The sequence below is a fragment of the Procambarus clarkii genome, chromosome 27 (assembly GCF_040958095.1).
Source record: "Procambarus clarkii isolate CNS0578487 chromosome 27, FALCON_Pclarkii_2.0, whole genome shotgun sequence".
NCBI lineage: Eukaryota > Metazoa > Arthropoda > Malacostraca > Decapoda > Cambaridae > Procambarus > Procambarus clarkii.
Genome location: NC_091176.1, coordinates 18,982,888 through 19,009,625, shown reverse-complemented (window position 1 = coordinate 19,009,625; position 26,738 = coordinate 18,982,888). Strand labels below are relative to the sequence as shown.

The following is a 26,738-nucleotide window of genomic DNA, read 5'->3' as shown; positions in this document are numbered from 1 at the left end:
TCAAGTCCTCTCAACTTCCCGTGGCGCAGTGGTAAAGCATTCGTCCGGCCCTTCTCCAGCGCTTTGGCCTGGGTTCGTATCCTGGCCTGGGAGTATTGACTGGGAACCAATCCTTAACTGTAGCCTCTGTTCACCCAGCAGTGAATGGGTACCTGGTTGTTAAACGATTTGGACAGTCGTATTCCTTGGAAAATTAGGATTAAGGACCTGGCCGAAACGCTGTGCGTGCTACTTGCTCTACAAGAATGTAAGAACTCTTGTGGATATAAATAAATAGCAAAATAAAATAAAAACTAACACGAGGTTATTGTAGTTATGGTAACCAACGAACTAAATGCAACGTGCTATGAAAAGTTGCGGATCACAACGTGCTGTGAAAAGTTGCGGATCACAACGTGCTGTGAAAAGTTGCGGATCACAACGTGCTGTGAAAAGTTGCGGATCACAACGTGCTGTGAAAAGTTGCGGATCACAACGTGCTGTGAAAAGTTGCGGATCACAACGTGCTGTGAAAAGTTGCGGATCACAACGTGCTGTGAAAAGTTGCGGATCACAACGTGCTGTGAAAAGTTGCGGATCACAACGTGCTGTGAAAAGTTGCGGATCACAAATATCCTCGTTTGCTATGCATCGGTTGGTTAGGTTAGGTGGGTGGTTTGGGTTCATACATGGGGTTTGGACGATGGATTGTGGTGGTTGTGGCAACTGAGAGAGCGCGGGCTGAACCACTGACCTTACCAAAGATGCAACCTACAAGAGTTCCTTAAACGTCTCGTACTGCCCGGGAATCGAACCTGTGAGCATTCAGTGTTGATCGAACTGGGTGAACCACTACGCATATATTGAGGAGTTTAATATCTGCTGAGACTTGCAGATGTCTTTATTCTCACAACGATATGTAAACACAGTCCTGACTGGCTGCCTGACGGCCCTGACCAATCGATGAAGCGAATCTTATCTGAAAGATGAAGATACTTCCATCAAGAATTGCCTTCAGTACGATAACTGCGATAATGCATGGGAACCCATCTCAGTTGGATGTTATGTTACTGGACGACCCATCATCCAAATTCTCAGTACAGATAGCAACATTGAGGCAAAGGTACAAACTACGTACTGTGGCCCTAGATATCAGTCTATATCTTGTATTTAATATTGGGAAGTAACATTAATTTATTAATAATTAAACGTATCCAACTTTCGGCATCTATGTTTTCAACGTTGATCATTTGTTTTATTCTAACCTGCAGACATTCCACATCATTTAGCACATTAATAATTTGTATTTCCTTCCAATCATATTTACTTTTGAAGCACAGATAACGGAGGCTAAAAAAACTAGCTCTTGCTGCCTGTAAGATTGACGATTCTCTTACGACAAAATTTGACATTACATTAGCGACTTACTTCTTCAGATGTAGATGCCGACATGAGGCCAAAAGGTCTCAATGAGTGAGAGAATGACTACCAAGGATAGATCTTGAGCATATCCGAAATTCATAATTTAGCTGATGAACGTCAGCATTTTCTGCGTCCTATATATTACACCCATCCAGTCTGAAACAGACTTAAATAACTGTACTTTCTTCCAGATTTCAAGATGATTAAATCCACATAGAACGCAATTTGTTCTACAGAAAGCATCTGATGGGACTCAGTGTAAGGCTTATATTTGATAAGAAGCACTTGACCAGTCTTGTTTTAAATGTATTCAATCACTCTGAATTATATCACTGCATGGTACATTACTCGATTAAATATATATTATTATACGCCAATGAAGTGAAATTATCTGCTATTAATTTCCAATCAGTTGTTGTGCATAGTATAGTTGTGGAATTTTTGAGCCTTTCCCGGCTGAATGAGGAAGTAGAGTCCCTGACTTAGCTGTAGGGTGAGGGAGGGAGGAGAGGCAGGGAGAGTGTGTCAGAGCTTCACCAAGCATCAGGGAAGGATAGTCAGGGGAATAGTAGACAGGGGCAGGGTAGTCAGGGGCAGGGTAGTCAGGGGCAGGGTAGTCAGGGGCAGGGTAGTCAGGGGCGAGGGTAGTCAGGGGCAGGGTAGTCAGGGGCAGGGTAGTCAGGGGCAGGGTAGTCAGGGGCAGGGGAGTCAGGGGCAGGGTTGTCAGGGGCAGGGTAGTCAGGGGCAGGGTAGTCAGGGGCAGGGGAGTCAGGGGCAGGGTTGTCAGGGGCAGGGGAGTCAGGGGCAGGGTTGTCAGGGGCAGGGTAGTCAGGGGCAGGGTAGTCAGGGGCAGGGTAGTCAGGGGCAGGGTAGTCAGGGGCAGGGTAGTCAGGGGCAGGGTAGTCAGGGGCAGGGTAGTCAGGGGCAGGGTAGTCAGGGGCAGGGTAGTCAGGGGCAGGGTAGTCAGGGGCAGGGTAGTCAGGGGCAGGGTAGTCAGGGGCAGGGTAGTCAGGGGCAGGGTAGTCAGGGGCAGGGTAGTCAGGGGCAGGGTGTATCGAGGAAGGATGCAGCACATTGGCTTAAAGAGCTATGTTCAGGTACAGTTTGTTTATTATTATTATTATTATTATTATTATTATTATTATTATTATTATTATTATTATTATTATTATTATTATTATTATTATTATTAATAGTTGTGACAACCACAATCCTTTGAAAGAAACCTAACAAACAAAATACATTTCAAATGTTCATCAGTCATGAATATTAAACATCACATGTTTCTGTTCAAAATGTGGCGGAACAAACATTTTTTAGCACCACGCTCTCGTAAGTCCCCTCCCCCCCTCCCCCCTCCCCCCCCTCCCTCCCCCCCTCCCCCCCCTCCCCCCTCCCCCCCTCCCCCCTCCCCCCCTCCCTCCCCCCCCTCCCCCCCGACAGCCTTGAAAAAACTACCACAGTAGTCGTCATTTAACTAGATCAGTAATTCTTTATCTTTTGTGATCAATATATAAAAAATATATGTACATTTATGAAGAAAGAGAGAAAAAGAGATAGATAGTGAGAGAGAGAGAGAGAGAGAGAGAGAGAGAGAGAGAGAGAGAGAGAGAGAGAGAGAGAGAGAGAGAGAGAGAGAGAGAGAGAGAGGGAGAGAGAGAGACAGAGACAGAGACAGAGACAGAGACAGAGAGAGAGAGAGAGAGAGAGAGAGAGAGAGAGAGAGAGAGAGAGAGAGAGAGAGAGAGAGAGAGAGAGAGAGAGAGAGAGAGAGAGAGAGAGAGAGAGAGAGAGAGAGAGAGAGAGAGTGAGAGATTTTTGTTATGTACACAATTTCTTATCACAGAAAAGAAGATGTTTTAAATCTGTTGTATATCAGTGAGAGAGACCCAATATGCCGCTCTAGATAACCTTCAGAGGGTCATAACGGTTCATCACGGCAGCCTATCAACACAAATTACCTCATGTTCTATTTTTCTAAACGAAAATACGTAACTCTTCACTGCATTTCTGGGTTGTAATAAATCTACGGAACCGCTCCCACCATGTTAGAGAACATAGTGTCGGAGAGACCTAACTATCAATCGTTGCTACCGGTCATGAAAGGGTCAGGGGCCTTTGCCAAAGGTGGTGGAAGGGTCAGGGGTCGTTTATACATATGATGAGGAGAATATAAGTTGCGTAGAGGAACGCAGGACAAACAATATCGTCCCTACACGTCCCAACGACGAGGCTAGGCCTGGCAAAACCTGTGGCAAGCAATATGGATGCAATGCAGCATACAACCAATAATAAAGATGGCGTCTGGAAGAGAAACACCGATAAGGACTTCCGAGGATTCCGTGGTGTGAAGAATATTGTGAACCCTTCACACGTTAATTATATAATGTCGGTTCATCACACATGAATAATCAGCATTGTGAAATATGTTTGCATGTATGTTTGTGTATATGTTTATCTAAGTGTTTGTGTGAATGTTTTCTCTCGCTCTCTGAACTTGGACATATTTATTGGCTATAATACAGTTCTTATTTTTCTTATTTTTTTAAAGAAAACAAAGACTTTTATGCAAGTTTATTCATTCTGTGTTTAAAATCTTATCGTGATCAAGCTTTTTTTCTTGAAATCCCGATGCCAATTTAGGCTTACGGTCCAGAACCAAGGTGGCCGTATAATTTACGGTATCATGTACCCAGCTGGCATATGTACTCAAGCTTGGTTATCACTTTATCCTCATAATTAATTACCTTACCTTAACTGTATCCAGTCCGAGAAATGGGTTCAAGAGCCTGAATTAAAAAAAAAAAAAACAGAACCCAATGGCCTTTATTAAAAATAACTCGGTGTCCTGATATCCTGGACCCATATAGTGCCTCGAGGTGGTGCCGTAAACTGCTAATGAATTGTCGAATTATCTTTATTCGACAGCCAGTTGTGTAGTCTGTCAGGTGCGTAGGTGGAATAGTTTCACCCTTCAATACTTGTTTGCTGTTGTTTCAGCTATTCGGAATAAAATTTCCATTAAGCACGTGCTACTGTGTGGCTGTATACTTGGTACGTAATTCTGTAGCGTTAGTGAAGTTTTCTCACAAATAAACGCTGAAGTACTGAGCGTCATCTAGTACAACAAGCTTCTGAGAACGAAAACACAATGGTTTTCGTTCTCAGCCGCTCAGACGTTCTCTCCAATGGCAAAGCAACTATTTTAGTTCAAACTGCCACCTTTGAAGGGGGTTGAGGCTTGCTGATGTATTCACAGTATCGGTCGACCACCAGCGCACGATTCTTAAAAGAGGTAACAGCTGAATTACAAACATTATAAGAAGGGTTGGGATGTGAATAGTTAATCTGTAAGAGTGTGATACGGACTGAACATTACGCCCATTCCGCGTCAGGCGCGCCAGGCCAGTGTGTCGAGGTGTGTATCATAAATGCTCTTTTGTGAGGCCATTAAACCAAGGTTTCCATCCTGAGCATCCATGTCTCTGTCTATGCTGAGGTTAAAGCTGATGGTGAGGGGGGAGGGGAGGCCACAGGCGTCCTCGTATCAGAAAACTTCCTAAAACTGGCATCAACAAGCAATGAACAACAAGAGAAAGAAAATGAGATTAGAAGAGGGAACCAAACACGTGTAAGGAGAGTGAGAGAACAGAAGGGAGAAAACATAAAAATAGATGTAAACAACACTTGACGAAATTAAAGAACTGGGGGAAAATAGTAATAGACCAAAAACAACAGGAATAGAGTACGAAACACAGGGTGCCATGTTAAGCAAGAGTAGCAGAACAAGGACAGTGGTATCAGGGAGGCACTGAGGCTGCCAGCGAACATTGGCTGCCTCGATAAAGTCTTGGGTATAAAGGGTTGTGAGAGTTGCCTGCGGCGCCATAACGGGACAGCTGTGGGATGGGATGAGTGTTGCTGGGAGAGCCAGAGAATAATTCATCACCATGAAAATCGCTGTTTTGGTGTTGGTGATTGGGGCGGCGTCTGCAGCTGTCCCGGGGTGGAGACGAAGCCGGCCACACGACCTCACAAGACGACTGAGTAAGTCTTAATCATCATGGGCCAGGATTCGTAAAGCATTTACACAACTAATTAACGAAAGCTTTACATGTTTCCTCAATCATGGCGTGATGGGTTACATTTATTAAACAGATTATTATCTCCGAAGCACTGCGATGTTGTTAACAACAACAATAACCTTGGAATGTGAAGTTTCGAAGCCCATAAACTCTTTACTAAATGTAAACAAAGCCATTATGATTAAAGAAAGGTGTGTAGGCTTTGTAAATAGTTTAATACAGGCTCGATGTATCGTGTTTCCAGCTAGTAAGCTTTGTAAGTGTTGTCTCTATGTGGATAGTGAGTTAAGTAAGCGTTGTCTCAACCTGACCAGTGAACTCCAAGGTTTCAGCCACTCCCACTATGGTCCTCATCATCAGGGCAAATGAGTGTTTGCTAACAACTGGACCTTAACCAGATATTCAAGGAAAATGAATGTCACGGCCAACGTCATATTGCTTGGATGGCTTAGGGCCCAGAGATTAAATAAATAAATTAATAAATGTTTGAAACAAGGCAACTAGTGTCTTGGAGTTTATATCTAGGAGAATTAGGAATAACTTGTGTAAAAAGAGAGATAACAAACTTAATCCCAGGAATTAGGAACCATATTTATGAATAGAGATTACGAAAACATAATTTATATTCTCCAAAAAGACGGAAATTCAAAATGATTATAGTATACAAGGAGGTGAAAGGCATAATAGTGAAGATATATTATCGGTTGATGAATATAACAATAGAAAACACATCCCTAGGGATTTTCTGAATCTTAACTTACCAAATTTGTATCCATCGTTTTGTGTTCTATTTTTTGTTGTGAATCCTTTATAAATATTAACGAATACTTTCTGCGATTATAGATTCTCGCAATTTTCCAACAATGGACGTTAAGTACTGTTTAGCATGCATTAGTGCGTAGGTAAATAATTTAATGCAAGACTGTTATGAGAGCGTAAGCTCAGAATCCCAGTTTATAAGGCTAAATTAGGAAGAACGCACTGGGAATCAGGTCACTGAGACCTGTCTGGGAAAGCCTACAGCTGCTCCTTTGAATGTTCTAGAAACGTAGAGCATCACGTAATTGATTTCAGTTGTCGCTTTTTATAAAGGAATACAAATGATTTCAAACAGCAAAAGGCCGTTAAATTTTGTTTAATCTGTTTTTTTAATCGGCTTTTTAATAGTATCAACGGCAGTACACCGACTTATATTCTTGGATATGCCGTTCCATATGTTTACTATCTGATTAAAGAATTGAAATTTGATTCGTTTGACTGAAAAAATGGAATTAATTTTAAATCCACTGTTTCGAGTAATATTAGAATGCAAAATTAAAGTATTATAGGGGGGGGGGGGGGTCAATATTGCCCCATCTTTTAGTAACCATAAATACGTATTATAAATAGCTTCGTATTGAACAAATCCACAAGGGCCGTGACGAGGATTCGAACTTGCGTCTGAGAGCATCCCAGACGCTGCCTTAATCGACTGAGCTACGACGTGGTATAAGAATTGCAACCAGAAATTCAACTGAATTTACTTGGTTCCTGCAGCCTCTCCGAGACACAAACCAGGATTTTACACAACTCCCCCCATGCACTCGAGCTATGTCAATCGGCCGTTCTCCCTCTTCGCCCTTATTTCATTACACCCTTGTGGATTTGTTCATTTGATGCATCACGCTATTGTGAATTTTGTGTGTCGCTTCGTATTCTTCTCCTTTCAAGACAAAAAATTTTGCTAAATAAATTGGATTCGTTTGAATCATTCCTAAGTCTGGATTTCATATTTTTTGGCCGACATTGAAATCCTTCTAATTTGGCAATATCCGTATCCATTGCATAAAAATTTAACCGGACGTTAAGAGGTTGCTTAACGGAATGAATATATAAATTCCTATCCTATAAATAAAACTCCTATCTTATTTCTATAAATTCCTCACCCTATCAAAATTTATAGTGCCAAAAACTTAGCTATTTCTCCAATATTTACATTAGTAAATGTTGTTCTATTGTAAGATGAATGTGAGCGGGACACTTGTTGAGAGCTTATATTTGTTTACCGCAACTCCCTTGTAATATTATTGAGATTGGAACAGCTATTCAAGGTAATTTCAGTAAATACAGAATTTCAGACGATGCAATCAGTGGGCCCACACTCTAGAAGTTGAAGGAAAGCATTGAACTTATTATAATTTACCTCTTTTACCTCTAATTATAATTTACCCTCTTTTACCTCTATTTTTATTTGTTCTCAACACATTTTATTCTTTTTACCCATTAGTATTAAGCTTTAGTCATTAATGTTTTCCCTGCCCGAAACTCTTTGCGTAATAGTGGCTTTAGGCATTGTATATACTAGCTCTATTTATTAATCCAACAAACTTTGTAAAATCTCTTTATGTATGTACCTTACCTAAATAAACATTTATTTATTTATTATTTATAATGTCTTGCGGTGCTTCGTCAGCATCACGAGAAATAATTGATCATCCTGGTAATCTTGACCCCTCACTAATATATAATCTGTCACTCTTGCTCTATACAATAACATAGTCAAAGTAATCGTGTTAATAATCTTCAAGAAATACACTTACATTACTGAACACAAGACTTTTCGGGGGAGGGTAAGAACCGCTTCTTCAGCCATTTAATTCCCGTGTACCGGCTCCTTCCTCTGGAACTGTCAATAACGGTTCCAACACAAATTGTTGCTATAAATGTTAAAAAAAATATTAAAAAAATAGAAGCAACGTATAGGTCTGGTAGTTGTTTTTTTTAGTAAACACTTAGTAAGGAGACGAGACTAATGGTAGAGTGGTCCGTGTAGTTCCCAGATGATGAAGCAGCGCGGCATCTTAATGTGAGGAGCTAGATTTCATCAAGCATAAGTTTTTTGGTGAGTCAAGAATACCATCATAAGAATTAGCGAGTCCTGTCAATAAGCTAACTATATTTTACCATTTGTTGATGTTCATATTAATTGGTGCTAATGTCGACTGACAAAACTAACCTGGTGTTTTTTTTTTTTGACCATTCAGGAGTTGACACAGAATGGTGCGATCCGGTGCTTGGCTGCTTGGAACTCAACGATGACTGGTTCACTCCCACAAGACCCATCAACGTCCTGCCTAATTCAAGGGGACACATCAACACTCAGTTCCGCCTGCACACAAGAGCAGAACGCGCTGAAAATGAGGTATCTCAGAAAAAGAAAAGGGGTGAGGAGGAATGTCTGATGAGTTTCAAGGGCTTTTAGGTCGTGAGGTACTCTGGAGTACCTGGTAGATACGTGGAAACAAGGGCGTCCTTGAAGCCAATGAGACACGGAATGGTGTTTGAACGAGTGCTGGAGACTGCTTGTGGGTACCGGACAGGTGCTGACGCGTGTGCTGGAGGAGAGATGTAGGCGTGGAATCCTTTGTTTGGATAAAACCAGGTTTTTAGAAAAGTTTAAACCATTTGTTAGTAATGTGACCAGTGTTTGGATGACTATTATGATAGTGTCTGATGTGAGGTTTGGACATGACGTGTACAGTCACGTTATTGGGACTCGTCGTCTGCAAAAAGTATCTAATGTTCGCACTGTTTCATTAGTCTCGGGTCTTGAATTGATGGAAGCTGCTCAATACCGGATTAACTCAGTTGTGGTAGAGTTTGTTACAGGGTTTTACATATATCTACGAAGCGTTGAAGGACTTCGATACCAATATGATTATGGAATTTTGTGTAAGAGTGTATAAATCACCTGGTTGCTTTATAATATACGCGGAAGTCGTAATAGGATGCATCACTATGTGATGGATGATTTAGAGATCAGTTTAAGTTGTATCATGAGGTAGAGATTCAACACTAAGAAATATTTTGCATAACAGCACACAGCAGTTGTTTACCATGTCTCCTTGCAGGACGTGTTTATCAGTGCAGACTCGAGCGTGATTGACTCTACAACCTTCGACCCGTCCAAACCAATCAAAATCATTACCCACGGCTTTATCGACACAGGCAACACCCAGTGGCTCAAGGTATGCGATGTATATTAAGAGGTAAAGAGATTATTTGTATAATATATTTAAAGTAATATATATATATATGCATTGTATAATTTTTTGCAATGTTTGATGACTTAGTAAGCATATGCTCTTCATATTACGGACTGATTACTTGCTTATTAGTAGTAGTACTAAAGTACTAAGATCTTATTGTATACATAAACCAAAGTTTCATCAAACGACATGTCAATTACAGATTGCACACTTTATTGTGCTTATATCTACCATTTAATATTTACAACGAAACTAAAGCCACTTGACTTACCTGGAATCAGGATATGGCGGCGGCCTTCCTCGAATACGGTGATTACAACGTTATTCGAACGGATTGGGGCGACGGTTCGCTGCCCATGTACTACCAGGCCTCCGCCAACACCCGCGTCGTCGGCCTGGAGATTGGGTACCTCGTCAACTTTTTCATCAGCGAGTACGGTGTTGATCCTGCCAACGTTCACCTGCTCGGCCACTCCCTCGGCTCCCACGTGTCAGGATACGCAGGAGAGAAAATTGAAAATCTCGGCCGTATCTCAGGCCTCGACCCAGCTGGGCCTTACTACACCAACAATCCCGATTTCATCCGACTCGACGAAACGGATGCCGTCTACGTCGACAACATTCACACGGACGCCGACAGCATTCTGGTGTTGGGCTACGGCACGGAGGAACCCATGGGGAACGTCGATTTCTACCCCAACTCGGGACATGACCAGCCTGGCTGCAGCCCCGTCGAAATTGGCATTGAGTTCATCACTGACGTTCCGGACGGCGTGAGGGACTTGGCCGCCTGCAGTCACGGTAGATCCTACAAGCTCTATATTGACTCACTCTACGAGCCGTGCCCTTACACAGCCCACGAGTGCGTCGATTACGACTCCTTTGAACTGGTTAGTATTCTGTCTTCTTCTATAATTACTGCGGCATCTTGCGGTGAAAGGATTGTGAAGCTGAGTAGTTAGTGCAGTTGATTCACAACCGAATGGTCCTAGGTTCGATTCCTCAGGCAGGACAAGACGTTTTAGTCAGATTTTGTTGAGCTGGAAGCTGTATTCACCAGGCAGTAAATAGGTTCCTTATATAAAGGCAACTGTTGTTGCTGCAGCCTGGCGTAGGAGGGACCTCGAAAAGTTAAATAGTCTGTCTGTCCTCGACAACAGAAAACAGTTGAAAGAATAATTGAGATGAAGACCATTTAGTTTACGTCTAGAGCAATTATCTACTTGCTCGCTAAATAGTGCACCAATAGAGTTTTACTTAGAGATAACATAAATTGGCTGTTAGGATAAAATCTCTAATTCAACCATAAAAAAAAATTGCTATGAATTCTCGCATACAAAATTAAACAAAGTATTTTTCATCAACTTGAGTAATTATAGAGTAATGGTTTGGTGTATGATGCATTTTGAGATATGTATCAGCGTGGGAGAATTTGTGGAGTCATGTGTCCAATGACTGACATACATACAGCCTGAGACACTGGGTATTATACACCTGCTTAAAGCCGTAACCTAGATAACATAATTCACTGATATCAGTAAAGGCAGTCCGATATTTCAAGCATCATGTTGTCTCAGAAATTTTAACATATAAACTCTGATATAATATTACCCAAATGGATTATTATTTTCAAAATATATCATACGAATTACTGTATCCTATTTTATTTTATTAAAATCAGAGTGAGACGAATCCTACAAACATTATCACATATGTAAAAAACTCCGTCAATTTAACAAAACAAATGAACTTGCACGGACGCAATCAATAATCCATGAAGTGACGAACTTGTTTCTTTCAGGTCCACGTTCGATTCCCCAATAGTCCAAAATGGACATAGATCCCTCAGTCCCTCTTCCTATACCAACTCCTCTCATGCCCTCGTATTGATGAAGATTAAGCCACCCAAGAGGTGGCACGGGCATGAATAGTCCGTAATGCCCTCATGAGACGGGAGACATCTCCCGTCACGCAGGGTGCAGTCGCACCTCCACAGATCTCCAGTATGAGCTCTTGATACTGGTAATGGCTCAAAAAGGGCCACCACTTACAGGCTATTCATGCCCGTGCCACCTTTTGGGTGGCTTAATCTTTATCAATCTTTTATCAATCAATGCCCTCGTATCCCTTCCATATGCTTATATAGTCAACTTGGCTTAGCTATTTCTCATCACAATTTCCAATACCATCCCAATGTGCCCTGACCACTCCTGCCGCCTCTTCCTCCTGCCAGGGTCGCTGCGCAACCTGCGCGGAGGACAACTCAAAGTGCGCCTTCATGGGCATCCACGCTGATGAGTACACGGATAAGTCGCGGGTGAACGCTAAGATGTACTTCGACACTGACGATCACTCTCCGTACTGCTGTGAGTACCTCTTTTATCCTTGTAAGATGAATGGTACCTGGGGGCTGGTATTGTGTGGGAGAGATCACACCTGGGGGCTGGTATTGTGTGGGAGAGATCACACCTGGTATTGTGTGGGAGAGATCACACCTGGGGGCTGGTATTGTGTGGGAGAGATCACACCTGGGGGCTGGTATTGTGTGGGAGAGATCACACCTGGTATTGTGTGGGAGAGATCACACCTGGGGGCTGGTATTGTGTGGGAGAGATCACACCTGGGGGCTGGTATTGTGTGGGAGAGATCACACCTGGGGGCTGGTATTGTGTGGGAGAGATCACACCTGGGGGCTGGTATTGTGTGGGAGAGATCACACCTGGTATTGTGTGGGAGAGATCACACCTGGGGGCTGGTATTGTGTGGGAGAGATCACACCTGGGGGCTGGTATTGTGTGGGAGAGATCACACCTGGGGGCTGGTATTGTGTGGGAGAGATCACACCTGGTATTGTGTGGGAGAGATCACACCTGGGGGCTGGTATTGTGTGGGAGAGATCACACCTGGGGGCTGGTATTGTGTGGGAGAGATCACACCTGGGGGCTGGTATTGTGTGGGAGAGATCACACCTGGGGGCTGGTATTGTGTGGGAGAGATCACACCTGGTATTGTGTGGGAGAGATCACACCTGGGGGCTGGTATTGTGTGGGAGAGATCACACCTGGGGGCTGGTATTGTGTGGGAGAGATCACACCTGGGGGCTGGTATTGTGTAGGAGAGATCACCCCTGGGGGCTGGTATTGTGTAGGAGAGATGGCACATTTCGACTGGTGCCTTACAGACTGCATTATACCCCTTGTTCGTGTCCCACCCGTGCTGAAGAGTTTGTCTTTGTCCACCCTGTCAATTCCCCCTGAGAATTTTATAGGTGGTTATCATGTCTCCCCTTACTCTTCTGTTTTCCAGGGATGTGAGGTTCAGCTCCTTTAGCCTTTCCTCGTAGCTCATTCCTCTCAGTTCCGGGACGAGCCTGGTGGCATACCGCTGAATCTTCTCTAACTTTGTCTTGTGTTTAACTAGGTATGGACTACAGGCTGGAGCTGCATACTTGGTCTTGGTCTTACATAAGTGGTATACAGGGTCCTGAACGATTCCTTACGCAAGTTTCTAAAGGCAGTTCTTATGTTGGCCAGTCTAGCATATGCCGCTGATGATAGTCTTTTGATGTGGGCCTCTGGGGACAGGTTCGGTGTGATATCAACCCCCAGATCTTTCTCTCTATTTGACTCTTGCAGGATTTCACCTCCCACATGATACCTTGTGTTCAGCCTCCTGCTCCCTTCGCCTAATTTCATTACCTTACATTTTCCTGAGTTGAACTTTAGCAACCATTTTCTAGACCATTCCTCCAGTTTGTCCAGGTCATCCTGTAGTCTCTGTCTATCCTCATCCGTCTTGATTCTTCTCATAATTTTTGCATCATCAGCAAACATTGAGAGGAACGAGTCTATACCCTCCGGAAGATCGTTTACATATATTAGAAACAGGATGGGTCCAAGTACTGAGCCCTGTGGGACTCCGCTGGTGACATCTCGCAACTCTGATGGTGCCCCCCCCCTCACCGTTACTCGCCGTTTCCTGTTGCTTAAGTATTCCCTTATCCACTGGAGCATCTTCCCTCTTACTCCTGCCTGTTGCTCCAACTTTTTTAATAGCCTTTTACGGGGTACTGTGTCAAAGGCTTTCTGGCAGTCCAGAAAAATGCAGTCGGGCCACCCTTCTCTTTCCTGTCTAATTTTTGTTGCCTGGTCATAGAATTCTATTAAACTGTGAGGCACGATTTACCATCCCTGAACCCATGATGGTGGTGCATTACAAAGTTATTTCCCTCCAGGTGCTCTACGAGCCTTTTCCTCACGATCTTCTCCATCACCTTGCATGGTATACAAGTTAGGAAAACTGGCCTGTAGTTCAGTGCCTCTTGCCTGTCACCCTTCTTGTATATTGGGACCACGTTAGCTGTCTTCCAACTTTCTGGTAAATGTCCTGTTTCCAGTGACCTGTTATACACCATTGAGTGGCACACACACTCTGCACCTTCCTTTAGTATCCATGGTGAGATTCTGTAAGACCCAACAGCCTTTGTCACATCCAGCTCCAGCAGACACCTTTTGACCTCGTCACTGGTGAGGTCAAATTCCTCCAAGGTTGCTTGGTTTCCCTCCTCATCATTTAGTGCAGGGGCTTCTCCTTGTTCTGTTGTGAAGACCTCCTGGAATCTCTTGTTGAGTTCTTCATACACCTCCTTGTCATTCTCTGTGTATCTGTTCTCCCCTTTTTCGCAGTTTCATCACTTGTTCCTCCACTGCTGTTTTCCTCCTGATGTGGCTGTGGAGCAGCTTTGGTTGGGTCTTGGCTTTACTCGCTATGTCATTTTCAAACTGTTTCTCTGCTTCCCTCCTCACTCTGAGGTACTCATTTCTGGCCCTCTGGTATCTCTCCCTGCTCTCTGGTGTTCTGTTATTTCTGTAGTTTCTCCATGTTCTTTTACTCAGTTGCTTCGCTACCTTGCATTCCTGATTGAACTATGGGTTTTTCTGTTGTGTCAGTATCAGGCCACGGAGGAAAATTGAAACAGGAATTTCCTTAAGTACTTTCGTGTATTAATACATCTTCAGAAGGAGTGATTTTACAGGTCAAGTATTGAACATAAATAGGCAGGAGAGAATGGTGAAGTGAGGTGAGGTACAATAACAAATGAATGGGAATTAGGTGGACACAAATATGAGCCGCACAAGAAATGCTGAAGGCCTATTGGCCCATACGATGCAGCTCCTATCCATACCCTCCAACAGGCCCACACATGGATTATAATAGCATAAGATAGTAAATATTTACAATGAATTAGCGAGACAAATGTGTATCAATGATCCTTCTCAAATCGCCCTTTAATTGATCTATCAAAAAATGGATCTAAGTTATATAAACCACTGCTAATGTTCAAATTACTTTCTTTTGTAATCTGTATCAAAGCAGATTCAATTATGTTTCTGTTATAAGTGATTTTACAATTCGTTATTGAAGAAGCCATCTCCCAATCAATTTGGTGAGCATCTTCTGACAGATGAACAAACAAAGCATTAGACAATTGGCCATGTCTTACAGAGTATTTATGTTGCGAAATTCTACATTTCAAATCTTTAGATGTTTGGCCAACATAGAACTTATTACAGTCTTTACAAGGTATTATATAAATGACACAATTATCACCACGAGGGCTGTTTCTAACTAATAGCTTACCAACAGTATTTTCGTAGCTAAACAATACATGTATATTAAAAAGTTTCAAGGCCTTGACAATATTCTCAAACCCAGAGAAATAAGGTAAACATAACACATTCTTTGGGCGATTTCTTTCACTGCATATATATTGTGTAGGAGTACACAATATATATGCAGTGAATCCGCCCAAAGAATGTGTTATGTTTACCATGTATTTACCATGCAACAAATTATGTATTTGTTGTTATGCTACAATCAACTCTATTGGTCTGTCTTCACACACAACAAATCAACCACTTATTGACTCAACTGCCGCCAATCCTTCTGCTGCTAACATTATTTATTCAAAACTAACTACATGATCACTCCCTAACTACCAACACCAGTAAACCACACCATTCACGCCAGCCCAACGATAACTCCACGCTACAAATTCCGTTGTCGAAGCAAACCACCGTACCAGACACCTCGCTTATCTATCCATTTGCTGACGCTGATTATCACTTTCAAAAACTTGCTCCTTAACACCTGCCAACCACCACCACGGCTAATTTCCCTAACTATAATTATCACTGTCTCTAGAAGACCATTATCACCTCCCATAGCTAATATTCTCCCACCAGGTAGCAACATCACTACATTCCTTAGCTTGGATCTCATTACCAAGCTTCTCATAATTAACCTTTTCTTCTCTTAATTACTATAGCTTAATTTCCTTTTAATCACCACCGTTTCCACTGACCTCGAACTCTCGATCCCTCCACAACGATTCTAACCAAAATTCCTTCTCTCTCTAGACTATCATTACCAAGTCATCGTGGATACAGCCCACCCGAAGAATGCCGAGGACTGGGTTCAGGGTCACCTTGACATCTGGCTGTTTGGTGATAATGGACTTACAATCGACAAAGTCAGACTCACTAAGTAAGTGTAACATGGAAAATGGAACAAATTTTGTTTACCGGTGCTGAGTGGCTGTTTACAGACACAAGAGCAGGTAAACGCCTCATTCGTTTAGCTTTCATCTTTTATGATATCTATTCTTGTGTTTGTTAGATATGGCTCCTCATATACATATAAAGTTTTATCTCATTTTGATATTTCTCTACACGCTAACTGTCTTCATAAATTAAGTCTCTTATCTCTAATACTAACACATATCTAGATCTTGATTTCCTTCCTATGCTTCACAGTATTGAGTGTGGAAACTCGTCTTTAATCTCTGGCTTCGGTTGCTGTTGTGGATCGACCGGTCCCAGCTCATCTAGATTTACCAACACAAAAACCTCACCAAGTGTTTTTTTTCAATTAGTGCAACAGCATATTATCATATTCATTTATTCGTGTATGCTTAATAACTATGGCAATACTTCACTAAATTATCACTAACACCACTTCAGACATTTAGAATATAAACTTAGTGGAAGTTTAATGTTATGTCATAGCGGGAATCACAGCTGTTGATGTTCAAGTAGCGGAGACGCCCTGGTACAGAGACATATGGAAATCAAGAATATGAACGCAGCCTCCCAGTCATACCTATTCCTTATTAGAGAACTCTGCTGAAAGGAGATGTTTTCCCCCCTCTTCAACGCATAATAAATGAAACTATTTGTCCAGTGACAAGGAGAGTGCGGGGTGCAACTCACCAGTGTCTAAAATGTACATCGATGCAATAATAAAACGTGTTTTATCCAGACAACACGAAAGGTTCGACCATGGGCAGCCCAAGTACTTCATGTTCACCAGCCACGTCGACATCTCGCGCGCGATCAGGATGGAAGCCCACTGGAGTTACGACGATTCTCTCTACGACCCTGGCAGCTACTGCTTCCTGCTACTGTGTAACCGCTCTCTCTACGTTCGCTCAATCCAGATCTCCCCAATGGAGTACTACCCGGAAGCGTGAGTATACAGTACCTCACTGTACCGTTCGACTCTCGAAGGTCCATATGGTTGGACACCATTCTTTGCCTCTGTCGTATCTCTGTACCCTATTCTCAAACCCTTCTAAGTGCAATATTCTCGTATTGGCTTACTGCATATCCTAGATAATATTTTTACCTTATCGTAAAGTTGGCTCCTAACAGGCAAATGATGTTGAAGTAACGTCAAATGAATATTAATAGCATTAATTGCGTTGGTTTAGTGATCCCCAAATTTTGCTTTCCTGCTATGATAAATTTCTACGTGTAAGTTTGGTGTTGGGCTTGAGACCTGTTAAATTATGGAAGGTTATTAAGGCCTCATCAATTGCTTACTGACCAACTACCATATATACTGTACTCCTGAACATAGTTCAGGAGTACAGTTGCTTTACTTTACTTTAGTTGCTTTACTAACCTAGTAAAGCAAACTCTCAGTGTGCAAACCTTTCAAGGAATATATTCCTTCTATCTGAGTGATTGATGATTCATAAAGATTAAACCACTAAAAGGTGGCACGGGCATGAGAAGTCCGTAATTCTATCAATTCGTGGGGGTGCTATCTTAATACTTAATATATATATTGCTACATATAAATGTATCAATAAGTTTTGTTAGATCTTCCGTATTTAAACCTTCTCTGTTCCCAAACATCTATAATCACTTTAATAACTTATATTTCTTAATTTTAATTCTTCAGTTATATAATTCAGATTCTATATTCTAATGCAATATTGCACTGCCTATATCATTAACGAATGTTTTCGTAAGATAAGCGCATCGTACTGGATAACAATTTATTATATTTATTGGAAAAGGCTTTAATAGCGAAAGGTTGTGTGTGTGAATATTGTATCTACCCAAGAGTGTCTGTTACCAGACTGTTACTTATCTGTTAGTGTCTGTTACTTATAATGCATCCTAGAGCTGCTTTACATTGCAATATCTGTTGCTCAAAGAATACATTCACGTATTAAGTGTGTGTGTGTGTGCATACTTTATCGGCACAAACACGAATCTTTATGCATAATAATTTTTATGTTCCTAATATTACGTGGATACTTTAAGTGGGGAATGTCTAGTTTAGCGCATCGTCTTAAGGCGAAAGTACTTAAGACGAAAGTAACGAAAGTACTTAAAGTAACGATGTGGGTCGAGAGTACAAATATGTCGTAATGGACCACCAGAAAGTAAATTATTGTAGCACTAAATTTGGACAAACCGGATTTTTTTTATATTTTTATGTTGCTAATAAAATCTAACCTAACTCTCCTAGGCTCAATACACGCTATCTGAGGTCTAATATAGTACTTATGTGGTATTCTTATGTGCTATACTAAGCCTAGGAAAATTTAAGTTTGGTTATAGCTTTATTTTATAGAACTTCCGGAAATTAGATAAACATAATTTGATTTTTTTTTATATAGGGATACCACTTTTGATGCAACTATAGGAACCTATAGCCTCGGAGAAGAGAATACAGAGTATTCAGAGAAAATTTTGCCATATGACTCTAAATACACATGAGTATTCGCTTCTCATTCCACCCATTTTTTTTTATTATATATGTTGTATGCTTTATTATACAAGAATGCACACTTACAATGCTGATTGGTTACAAAATGAATATTTCTACCAGGCAAACTTAGTGCCAAGTCATTTCATCATGATCACCACTCTAATGTTCCTGTGCACCCGTAGGACCCGTCTGGACCACACCAGGGTACTGTGCACGGTGGGAGAGGACTACACCGAGATTAAAACAGGAGACACAGAGGTTCTGGTGTGGGACGAAACGTGCACCTTCTCCGTCTAGAAGACGTCAAGACTTCCCTTCTCCCGCTCTCGCTCTCTCTCTCTCTCTCTTACTCTCACTCTCACTCTCACTGTCTCCCTCTCCACACACTCCTCCTGGCGGTGAGAGTGATGATGCCTCGCGTCAGTGATGATCACAACAACAACAACATGTGGAGAGAAACAGCCTGGATGACCACGAAACCGTAGTTAGGATACTATTTTCTTCAGAATTTGATATTGATCCTAAAATTGTTCCAGTAGCTATAATTGTCATTTCTCCGTTCTGCTTAGGAATTTTGCTATGAGAAGTGTAAGCCTACTGATGCACTGTTAGACCTAACTGCACGACAACATTGTGAATTAAATGGCAAATATCTACTTAATTGTATTTGTTGTCAAATTTTCTTAAATGTTCCGCATAACTTATGCGAAAAAAATCTAAGTGATTAATAAACACCTCTGTATGTTTATTACTATCCTGTGAAGACTTTTATTAATTCTTAAATATTAATAAGGAAATCTTAAAAACATTTCCTGATAATGACACCTCGCTCCATAAAGTGCCCGCCATGACCAGGGGTTACGCCTCCCAATAATTACAATACTAAACGAAGAATTTTAATTATTACATGTGTGGAAGAGAGGAAAGGAAGATTAGAAAGATGAGTGAGAAAGATAAAGACAGAACCGGACAGACAAAGATAGAGAAACAGAGAGAGAGAGAGAGAGAGAGAGAGAGAGAGAGAGAGAGAGAGAGAGAGAGAGAGAGAGAGAGAGAGAGAGAGAGAGAGAGAGAGAGAGAGAGAGAGAGAGAGAGAGAGAGAGAGAGAGAGAGAGAGAGAGAGAGAGAGAGAGAGAGAGAGAGAGAGAGAGAGAGAGAGACAGAGAGAGAGAGAGAGACAGAGAGAGACAGACAGATAGACAGACAGAGATCTATCTCTACAATCTTTGTATCATCTGCGAAGATGCACAACATAAAAATACTTTTTGTCCTCATCAGATAAATAAATGTATCACATAACATAAAATCGGTTATCTGTTATTTTGTTTCCACATTTTCTCGTTTTCACTCTTCTGTTACTTTCTAATGATTTGAAATATCCACTGAGGATCTGAAACAGTACCAAGCAGCTGGAGTATCTCATTAACATTTACACATAAAAGCCTTCGGAATCCTTCCCCCATCGGATTCTTATATGTCATGCCAAGCTTAGACGTAGTAGGTGATTCCTCTTGTATGTGCTGAAACGTCCATTGGGAAGCCCCGAAAGGGCAGTGAAGCTGTTGCAGTTTTGATACGAGGAGAGGTCGCTGGTGATGTGCTGAGCTTGCGAGGCAGAGTAGGCTTCAGAAGGAAGCTTTACCTGGTGCTAAAATGCTTCAGGGCCTCGTTGGCGAGGTATAAGGTGCTTGAGGGGGCTAGTTCCTTAAATCCGAAGGGATTCGTATATCAAATTCGAGAGAGATTTGTTTTTAGAATTCTGTCAAGGTTCATTCGTCAAGGTCGCGAGGGGCTTGTTCTTTAATATCTAAAGAGACTTGTGTCGGTTTGGGCTGGATGGGCTCAATATTCAGTGTCTGATGGGGGCTTGTCCTTCCAGTCTGACGTGCCTCGTTGTTCAAGGTCTGGAGGATCTCGCTTTTTAAAGACTGTATGGAGGGTGAGTGTATTTCACGTCATACATTTACATATATTATCGTTATGCATGAATTGTCGCATGCAGCCGCTCTCTTCGAAGTTCTTAATATAACGAAAACAAAATTCGTCTTGCATAATTAAGGAATCCTTTGTTACTCAAGTAATAAAGATTAATGTGTTTCTTTGAGTCTGCAGGAACTAATGCCGTTTGTATTTATTTTTGGGAGATAAAAATTTATAATTTCCCTCCTTCATTTCTTCCTTCCTGTTAGTAAGATACACGATGGTTGAAAAATAAATGAAATAAATATGATTTGTGTGGTTGTGTGTCTGAATTACTGTCCTCCTCTTGGTGCTGCGGACCTGGATAACTCAACGATGTCAAGGTTACTCTCCATCTATATTCCTCGAGCTCCCCCTCCTCCCCCCCCTCTCTCTCTCTCTCTCTCTCTCTCTCTCTCTCTCTCTCTCTCTCTCTCTCTCTCTCTCTCTCTCTCTCTCTCTCTCTCTCTCTCTCTCTCTCTCTCTCTCTCTCTCTCTCTCTCTCTCTCTCTCTCTCTCTCTCTCTCTCTCTCTCTCTCTCTCTCTCTCTCTCTCTCTCTCTCTCTCTCTCTCTCTCTCTCTCTCTCTCTCTCTCTCTCTCTCTCTCTCTCTCTCTCTCTCTCTCTCTCTCTCTCTCTCTCTCTCTCTCTCTCTCTCTCTCTCTCTCTCTCTCTCTCTCTCTCTCTCTCTCTCTCTCTCTCTCTCTCTCTCTCTCTCTCTCTCTCTCTCTCTCTCTCTCTCTCTCTCTCTCTCTCCTCTCTCTCTCTCTCTCTCTCTCTCTCTCTCTCTCTCTCTCTCTCCTCTCTCTCTCTCTCTCTCTCTCTCTCTCTCTCTCTCTCTCTCTCTCTCTCTCTCTCTCTCTCTCTCTCTCTCTCTCTCTCTCTCTCTCTCTCTCTCTCTCTGGCATTAACACCAGGAAGTTCGGTTCTTTTTTTTCACACGCGTTGTAGCGTTACAAGGAAAAGTTATCTTAATGGAATCTCCTGACTTGACTTGTAGTGTGATTCAGAGGCTGGGGATGCTGTTCTCAACTGACGCACGTGTGTGTGTGTACTTACCAAGTTGTGCTTGCGGGGGTTGAGCTCTGGCTCTTTGGTCCCGCCTCTCAACCGTCAGTCAACTGGTGTACTGGTTCCTGAGCCTACTGGGCTCTATCATATCTATACTTGAAACTGTGTATGGAGTCAGCCTCCACCACATCACTGCCTAATGCATTCCATTTACTAACTCCTCTGACACTGAAAAAAGTTTTTTCTTATGTCTCTGTGGTTCATTTGGGCACTCTGCTTCCACCTGTGTCCCATTGTGTGAGTACCACCCGTGTTAAATAATATATCCTTCTCTATCCAGTCAATTCCCCTGAGAATCTTGCCTGTGGTGATTATGTCCCCCCGAGTGTGTGTGTGTGTACTTATCTAGTTGTACTTACCTAGTTTTGCTTGCGGGGGTTGAGCTCTGGCTCATTGGTCCCGCCTTACAACTGTCAATCAACTGGTGTACTGGTTCCTGAGCCTACTGGGCTCTATCATATCTATACTTGAAACTGTGTATGGAGTCAGCCTCCACCATATCACTGCCTAATGCATTCCATTTGTCTACTATTCTGACACTGAAAAATTCTAATGTCTCTATGACTCATTTGGACACTCAATTTCCACCTGTGTCCCCAAGTGCGTGTGCCCCTTGTGATAAATAGTCTGTCTTTATCTACCCTATCAATTCCTCTAAGAATCTTGCATGTGGTGATCATGTCCCCCTAACTCTTCTGACTCCCAATGACGTGAGGTTTAATTCCCATAGTCTCTCCTCGTAGCTCATACCTCTCAGTTCGGGTAATAGTCTGGTGGCAAACATTTGAACCTTTTCCAGCTTAGTCGTATTCTTGACTAGATATGGAGTCCATGCTGGAATCGCATACTCCAGGATTGGTCTGACATATGTGGTATACAAAGTTCTAAATGATTCCTTCCACAAGTTTCTAAAGGCTGTTCTTATGTTGGCCAACCTGTCATATGCCGCTGATGTTATCCACGCTGATGTCATTCTGTTATAAGTTGTGTGTGTGTGTGTGTGTGTGTTTGTGTGTGTGTGTGTGTGTGTGTGTGTGTGTGTGTGTGTGTGTGTGTGTGTGTGTGTGTGTGTGTGTGTGTGTGTGTGTGTGTGTGTGTGTGTGTGTGTGTGTGTGTGTTTACTCACCTAATTGTGCTTGCGGGGGTTGAGCTCTGGCTCTTTGGTTTTGGCTGTCAACTGTCATTAACCTGTTGGTAGTGTGCCTGTCATTAACACAAATCAACATTAAATTACCTTAGTTACCTTTTAAGAGATAGTAGCAAGTGTCATTCTTTAGAAAATGCGAAACAGATTTGCGCATTGTTTACCTCTCGCTACAAATAATATAGATCAAATAATATTAAATCCTGCAGTCTGATGACAGTATTCGACAAAAAAAACAATTTCCTGTAATAAACCGAATAATTTACAACCAAATATATTAAATAACGTAACTCTTCCCGAAATTGAACCGAACTGATTTCTCGAGGCGTCGGTTGATTGAGGAGAGAGGAGGAACGCTATTGTGGTTAAGAAGACTTCCCGTGAGGACACGCGATATGCAGTGCTGTCAAGTCTCATAATTCACGAGATATCTTGGATTCAATCTGACACAACAACCTCACCAGCTACAGGGAGTACCTGACTTCCCGTCTGAGCTAATTCTCTGTATTACCAGGCCTGTTAGTATGAGTTCATTTCAACCCGGTTGTCCGGCAGGACAACACCCAAAAAGAAGGGTAACCGTCTAATATTAATTTAACCATACTCAGTGTCATGTCATTTCTGTTATAAGGATGTTTTTGCATTTTGTACAGTGTATTACTCCAGCAAGTAATGTGTAACGACCTGAAACAATTATTACAGATTGTAAGGTGCAAAGAGAAGCATGCTACCTCACCATTATAGACTTGTCCACCAGAGGGTCAGGTCATGTGACGCGGACGTGTCTAGTGTTCATTAACCAGGTCATGTTCTACATAACAGCTCTAATATTTATCTTATTAACCCAGTTTGGCATTTTGTAGATTAACCGTTATTAGCAAATTTATACCAATCGATTAATTTTGATTTGGTAAGCTATGTAATTACCCCCCCCCACTTGTGTAGAAGCTATTTGTGGGAACTTGAATATCATACAGTCTACTTTAGAATGATACTGTCCGCTTTAATATCACACAGTCCACAATCCAAATAAATAGATTTATAAAGTAATTATTTATAAATATATTATAAATCCTTATACGAATTAATTATTAATTGTAATTAAAATAAATAAATAAATCCCACGAGTCAGTTTTCTCCACAACATCACTGCCTAATACATTCCATCTGTTAACTACTCTGACACTGAAAAAGTTCTTTCTAACGTCCCTGTGGCTCATGTGGGTACTCAGTCTCCACCTGTGTTCCCTTGTTTGCGTACCGCCAGTGTTCAATAGTTTATCATTTTTTACCCGGTCGATTCCCCTGAGGATTTTGTAGGTTGTGATCATGTCTCCCCTTACTCTTCTGTCTTCTGTGTGTGTGTGTGTGTGTGTGTGTGTGTGTGTGTGTGTGTGTGTGTGTGTGTGTGTGTGTGTGTGTGTGTGTGTGTGTGTGTGTGTGTGTGTGTGTGTGTGTGTGTGTACTCACCCATTTGTACTCATCTATTTGTGCCTGCGGGATCGAGCTCTAGCTATAGTTGTACACAATATAGTTGTGCATTAATTGGCTGTTGATTGCTGGTGTTGACTTCTTGATGTGTAGTGCCTCGCAGATGTCAAGCCGCCTGCTATCGCTGTATCTATCGATGATTTCTGTCTTGTTTGTTAAGATTTCTCTGGTGATGGTTTGTATGTGGGAAGAGATTATATATTCCTTGATGGAGCCCTGTTGTTTGTGCATTGTTAATCGCCTAGAAAGAGACGTTGTTGTCTTGCCTATATACTGAGTTCTTTGGGGCTTACAGTCCCCAAGCGGGCATGTGAAGGCATAGACGACGTTGGTTTCCTTCAAGGCGTTCTGTTTGTTGTTTGGGGAATTTTTCATGAGTAGGTTGGCCGTTTTTTTGGTCTTGTAGTAAATTGTCAATTGTATTTTCTGATTTTTGTCTGTAGGGATAACGTTCCTATTAATAATATCTTTCAGGACACTTTCCTCCGTTTTATGAGCCGTCAAAAAGAAGTTCCTGTAAAACAGTCTAATAGGGGGTACAAGTGTTGTGTTGGTTGACTATTATTCAGAGGTTGCATGGCGTTTCACCTGACTTTTTATGATGTCGTCAACATAACCGTTAGAGAAGCCATTGTTGACTAGGACCTGCCTTACCCTACAGAGTTCTTCATCGACTTGCTTCCATCCTGAGCTGTGACTATTGGCGTTGAGGGACATTCCTGTTTGTTTCCTTAGTGTAGACTGCAGTGTGGAAGCCTCCGTTTCTTTCCGTGCCTGTTACATCTAGAAAGGGCAGCTTCCCATCACTCTCCACCTTGTAAGTGAAACTTAACACAGAATTCTGCTCGAATGTCTCCTTCAGCTGCTGCAGATGTCTGACATCAGGTACCTGCATAAAAATGTCGTCAACATACCTGTAGTATATGGCGGGTTTCAAGTGCATGTTAACCAAGACCTTTTTCTCAATGGTACCCATGTAGAAGTTTGCAAACAGGACACCTAGGGGAAAACCCATGGCGACCCCATCTACTTGCTTATACTTGTGCCCATCAGGGCTCAAGAAGAGTGCCTCTTTATTGCACGCTTGGAATAGCTTTTTTAGTATGCTTTCTGGTATGTCAAGAGGAGTACAAGCCGGATCACGATATACTTTGACTATTATCATTCCGATTGTTTCATCCACAGGTACGTTGGTAAACAGCGACTCTACATCCAAAGAGGCTCTTATTCCCGTGGCCCATGCTCCCCGCAGCAAGTCAACAAATTTCTTTGGAGACTTCAGGCTGAAAGCACAAGGTATATAAGGAGTCAACAAGCTGTTGAATCGCTTAGCCAGTCTGTATGTGGGTGTGGGTATCTGGCTGATGATTGGCCGAAGTGGGATTCCAGGCTTATGGGTGTTGACATTCCCATACGCATAACCAGGTTTGTATTTCCCAATAACTTCTGGCAGGTGGAATCCGGACTCCACTTGCCAATGGCTTGAAAATTGTACTTCTTCCAGCTTTTGTACGGCTTATTGAATGGACGTTACCCAGACCTTGTGAATGCCATTGTAGTCCAGTCCTCTTTCACCTTTTATTAGTCATCGTTCCCTTCATTCTCTCATCTTTCGTCCTATTCCTTCATCTGGTCATCTGTCTCCTACTTCTGCTTCCTTCGTTCCAGTTTCCTCATTGAAATTATCCTTTCTCCCATCCAGTGTCAGTTACCAAACGTTAATAGTGAGTTACTCTCAGCATCCGTGACCATCTCGTCGTGTTCCTGTTCCATCAGCATGTCCCCTTCACTTCCATATCCTCTATCGCCACCCTTTCTTTCCATGTCACTCTTCTTTATCCCACACCCTCTCTCTCGCCCTCTCATTATTCCACTCTCATCATTCCTTCTCTTTATCTACCCTCTATTTATCCTCATATTATTTTACATGTCTAGATCCCTGGCATTCATATCTCTCTTTTTTCCTTCTCATTTCTTTTTCCAACTCTTTTCATTATGCCAATATATGTCACCTTTCATCATTCACCTCCTCACTTTTTTTTCTACCTTTTCATACTTCATTTTCTCTCTTTTCATTATTGAATCCCCTCTTTACCCTTTTCATCATCTTTCTGTTCCTTCTCCCCATTCTCGCCACTTGCAACTATCAACTTGATAATTGCTTCCAACGACGCAATTAGGCCAGGTGTTACAGGTAACTTAGGAGGAAAAGAATTTGAGGGTCATAACGATATCTGACTTGGAATGGAACATTCTCTGGTAGTGAACTCTGTGTAAATCTATTCTCTCTCTCTCTCTCTCTCTCTCTCTCTCTCTCTCTCTCTCTCTCTCTCTCTCTCTCTCTCTCTCTCTCTCTCTCTCTCTCTCTCTCTCTCTCTCTCTCTCTCTCTCTCTCTCTCTCTCTGCCAGTTCTACTTATCCCGGGAACTGATTTACGATGTTGTCTCTAAACTCTGGGGATCAACCACCTCAGGTAATGTTGCTCGTGGAAGCA

At 42.1% G+C, this 26,738-nt stretch overlaps 1 protein-coding gene across 1 annotated transcript; it reads left to right on the top strand.

The window, feature by feature from the left end:
• Nucleotides 1-5,279: 5,279 nt before the first annotated feature.
• Nucleotides 5,280-19,339, top strand: LOC123750387 (pancreatic triacylglycerol lipase). The gene is made up of 8 exons (XM_045732505.2): nt 5,280-5,448; nt 8,510-8,667; nt 9,377-9,493; nt 9,796-10,404; nt 11,748-11,880; nt 15,934-16,060; nt 16,835-17,041; nt 18,763-19,339. The coding sequence occupies exons 1-8, from the start codon at nt 5,352-5,354 to the stop codon at nt 18,875-18,877; spliced, it is 1,563 nt and encodes a 520-aa protein (XP_045588461.2). The 5' UTR covers nt 5,280-5,351; the 3' UTR covers nt 18,878-19,339.
• Nucleotides 19,340-26,738: the final 7,399 nt, after the last annotated feature.

Bases quoted from the DNA above. Each gene is read 5' to 3' on its own strand.
- LOC123750387 (XM_045732505.2), top strand. From the start codon at position 5,352: ATGAAAATCGCTGTTTTGGTGTTGGTGATTGGGGCGGCGTCTGCAGCT. The intron at 5,449-8,509 runs GTAAGTCTTAAT...TTGACCATTCAG, and splicing joins CGACCTCACAAGACGACTGA to GAGTTGACACAGAATGGTGC. The intron at 11,881-15,933 runs GTGAGTACCTCT...TTCTCTCTCTAG, and splicing joins CGATCACTCTCCGTACTGCT to ACTATCATTACCAAGTCATC.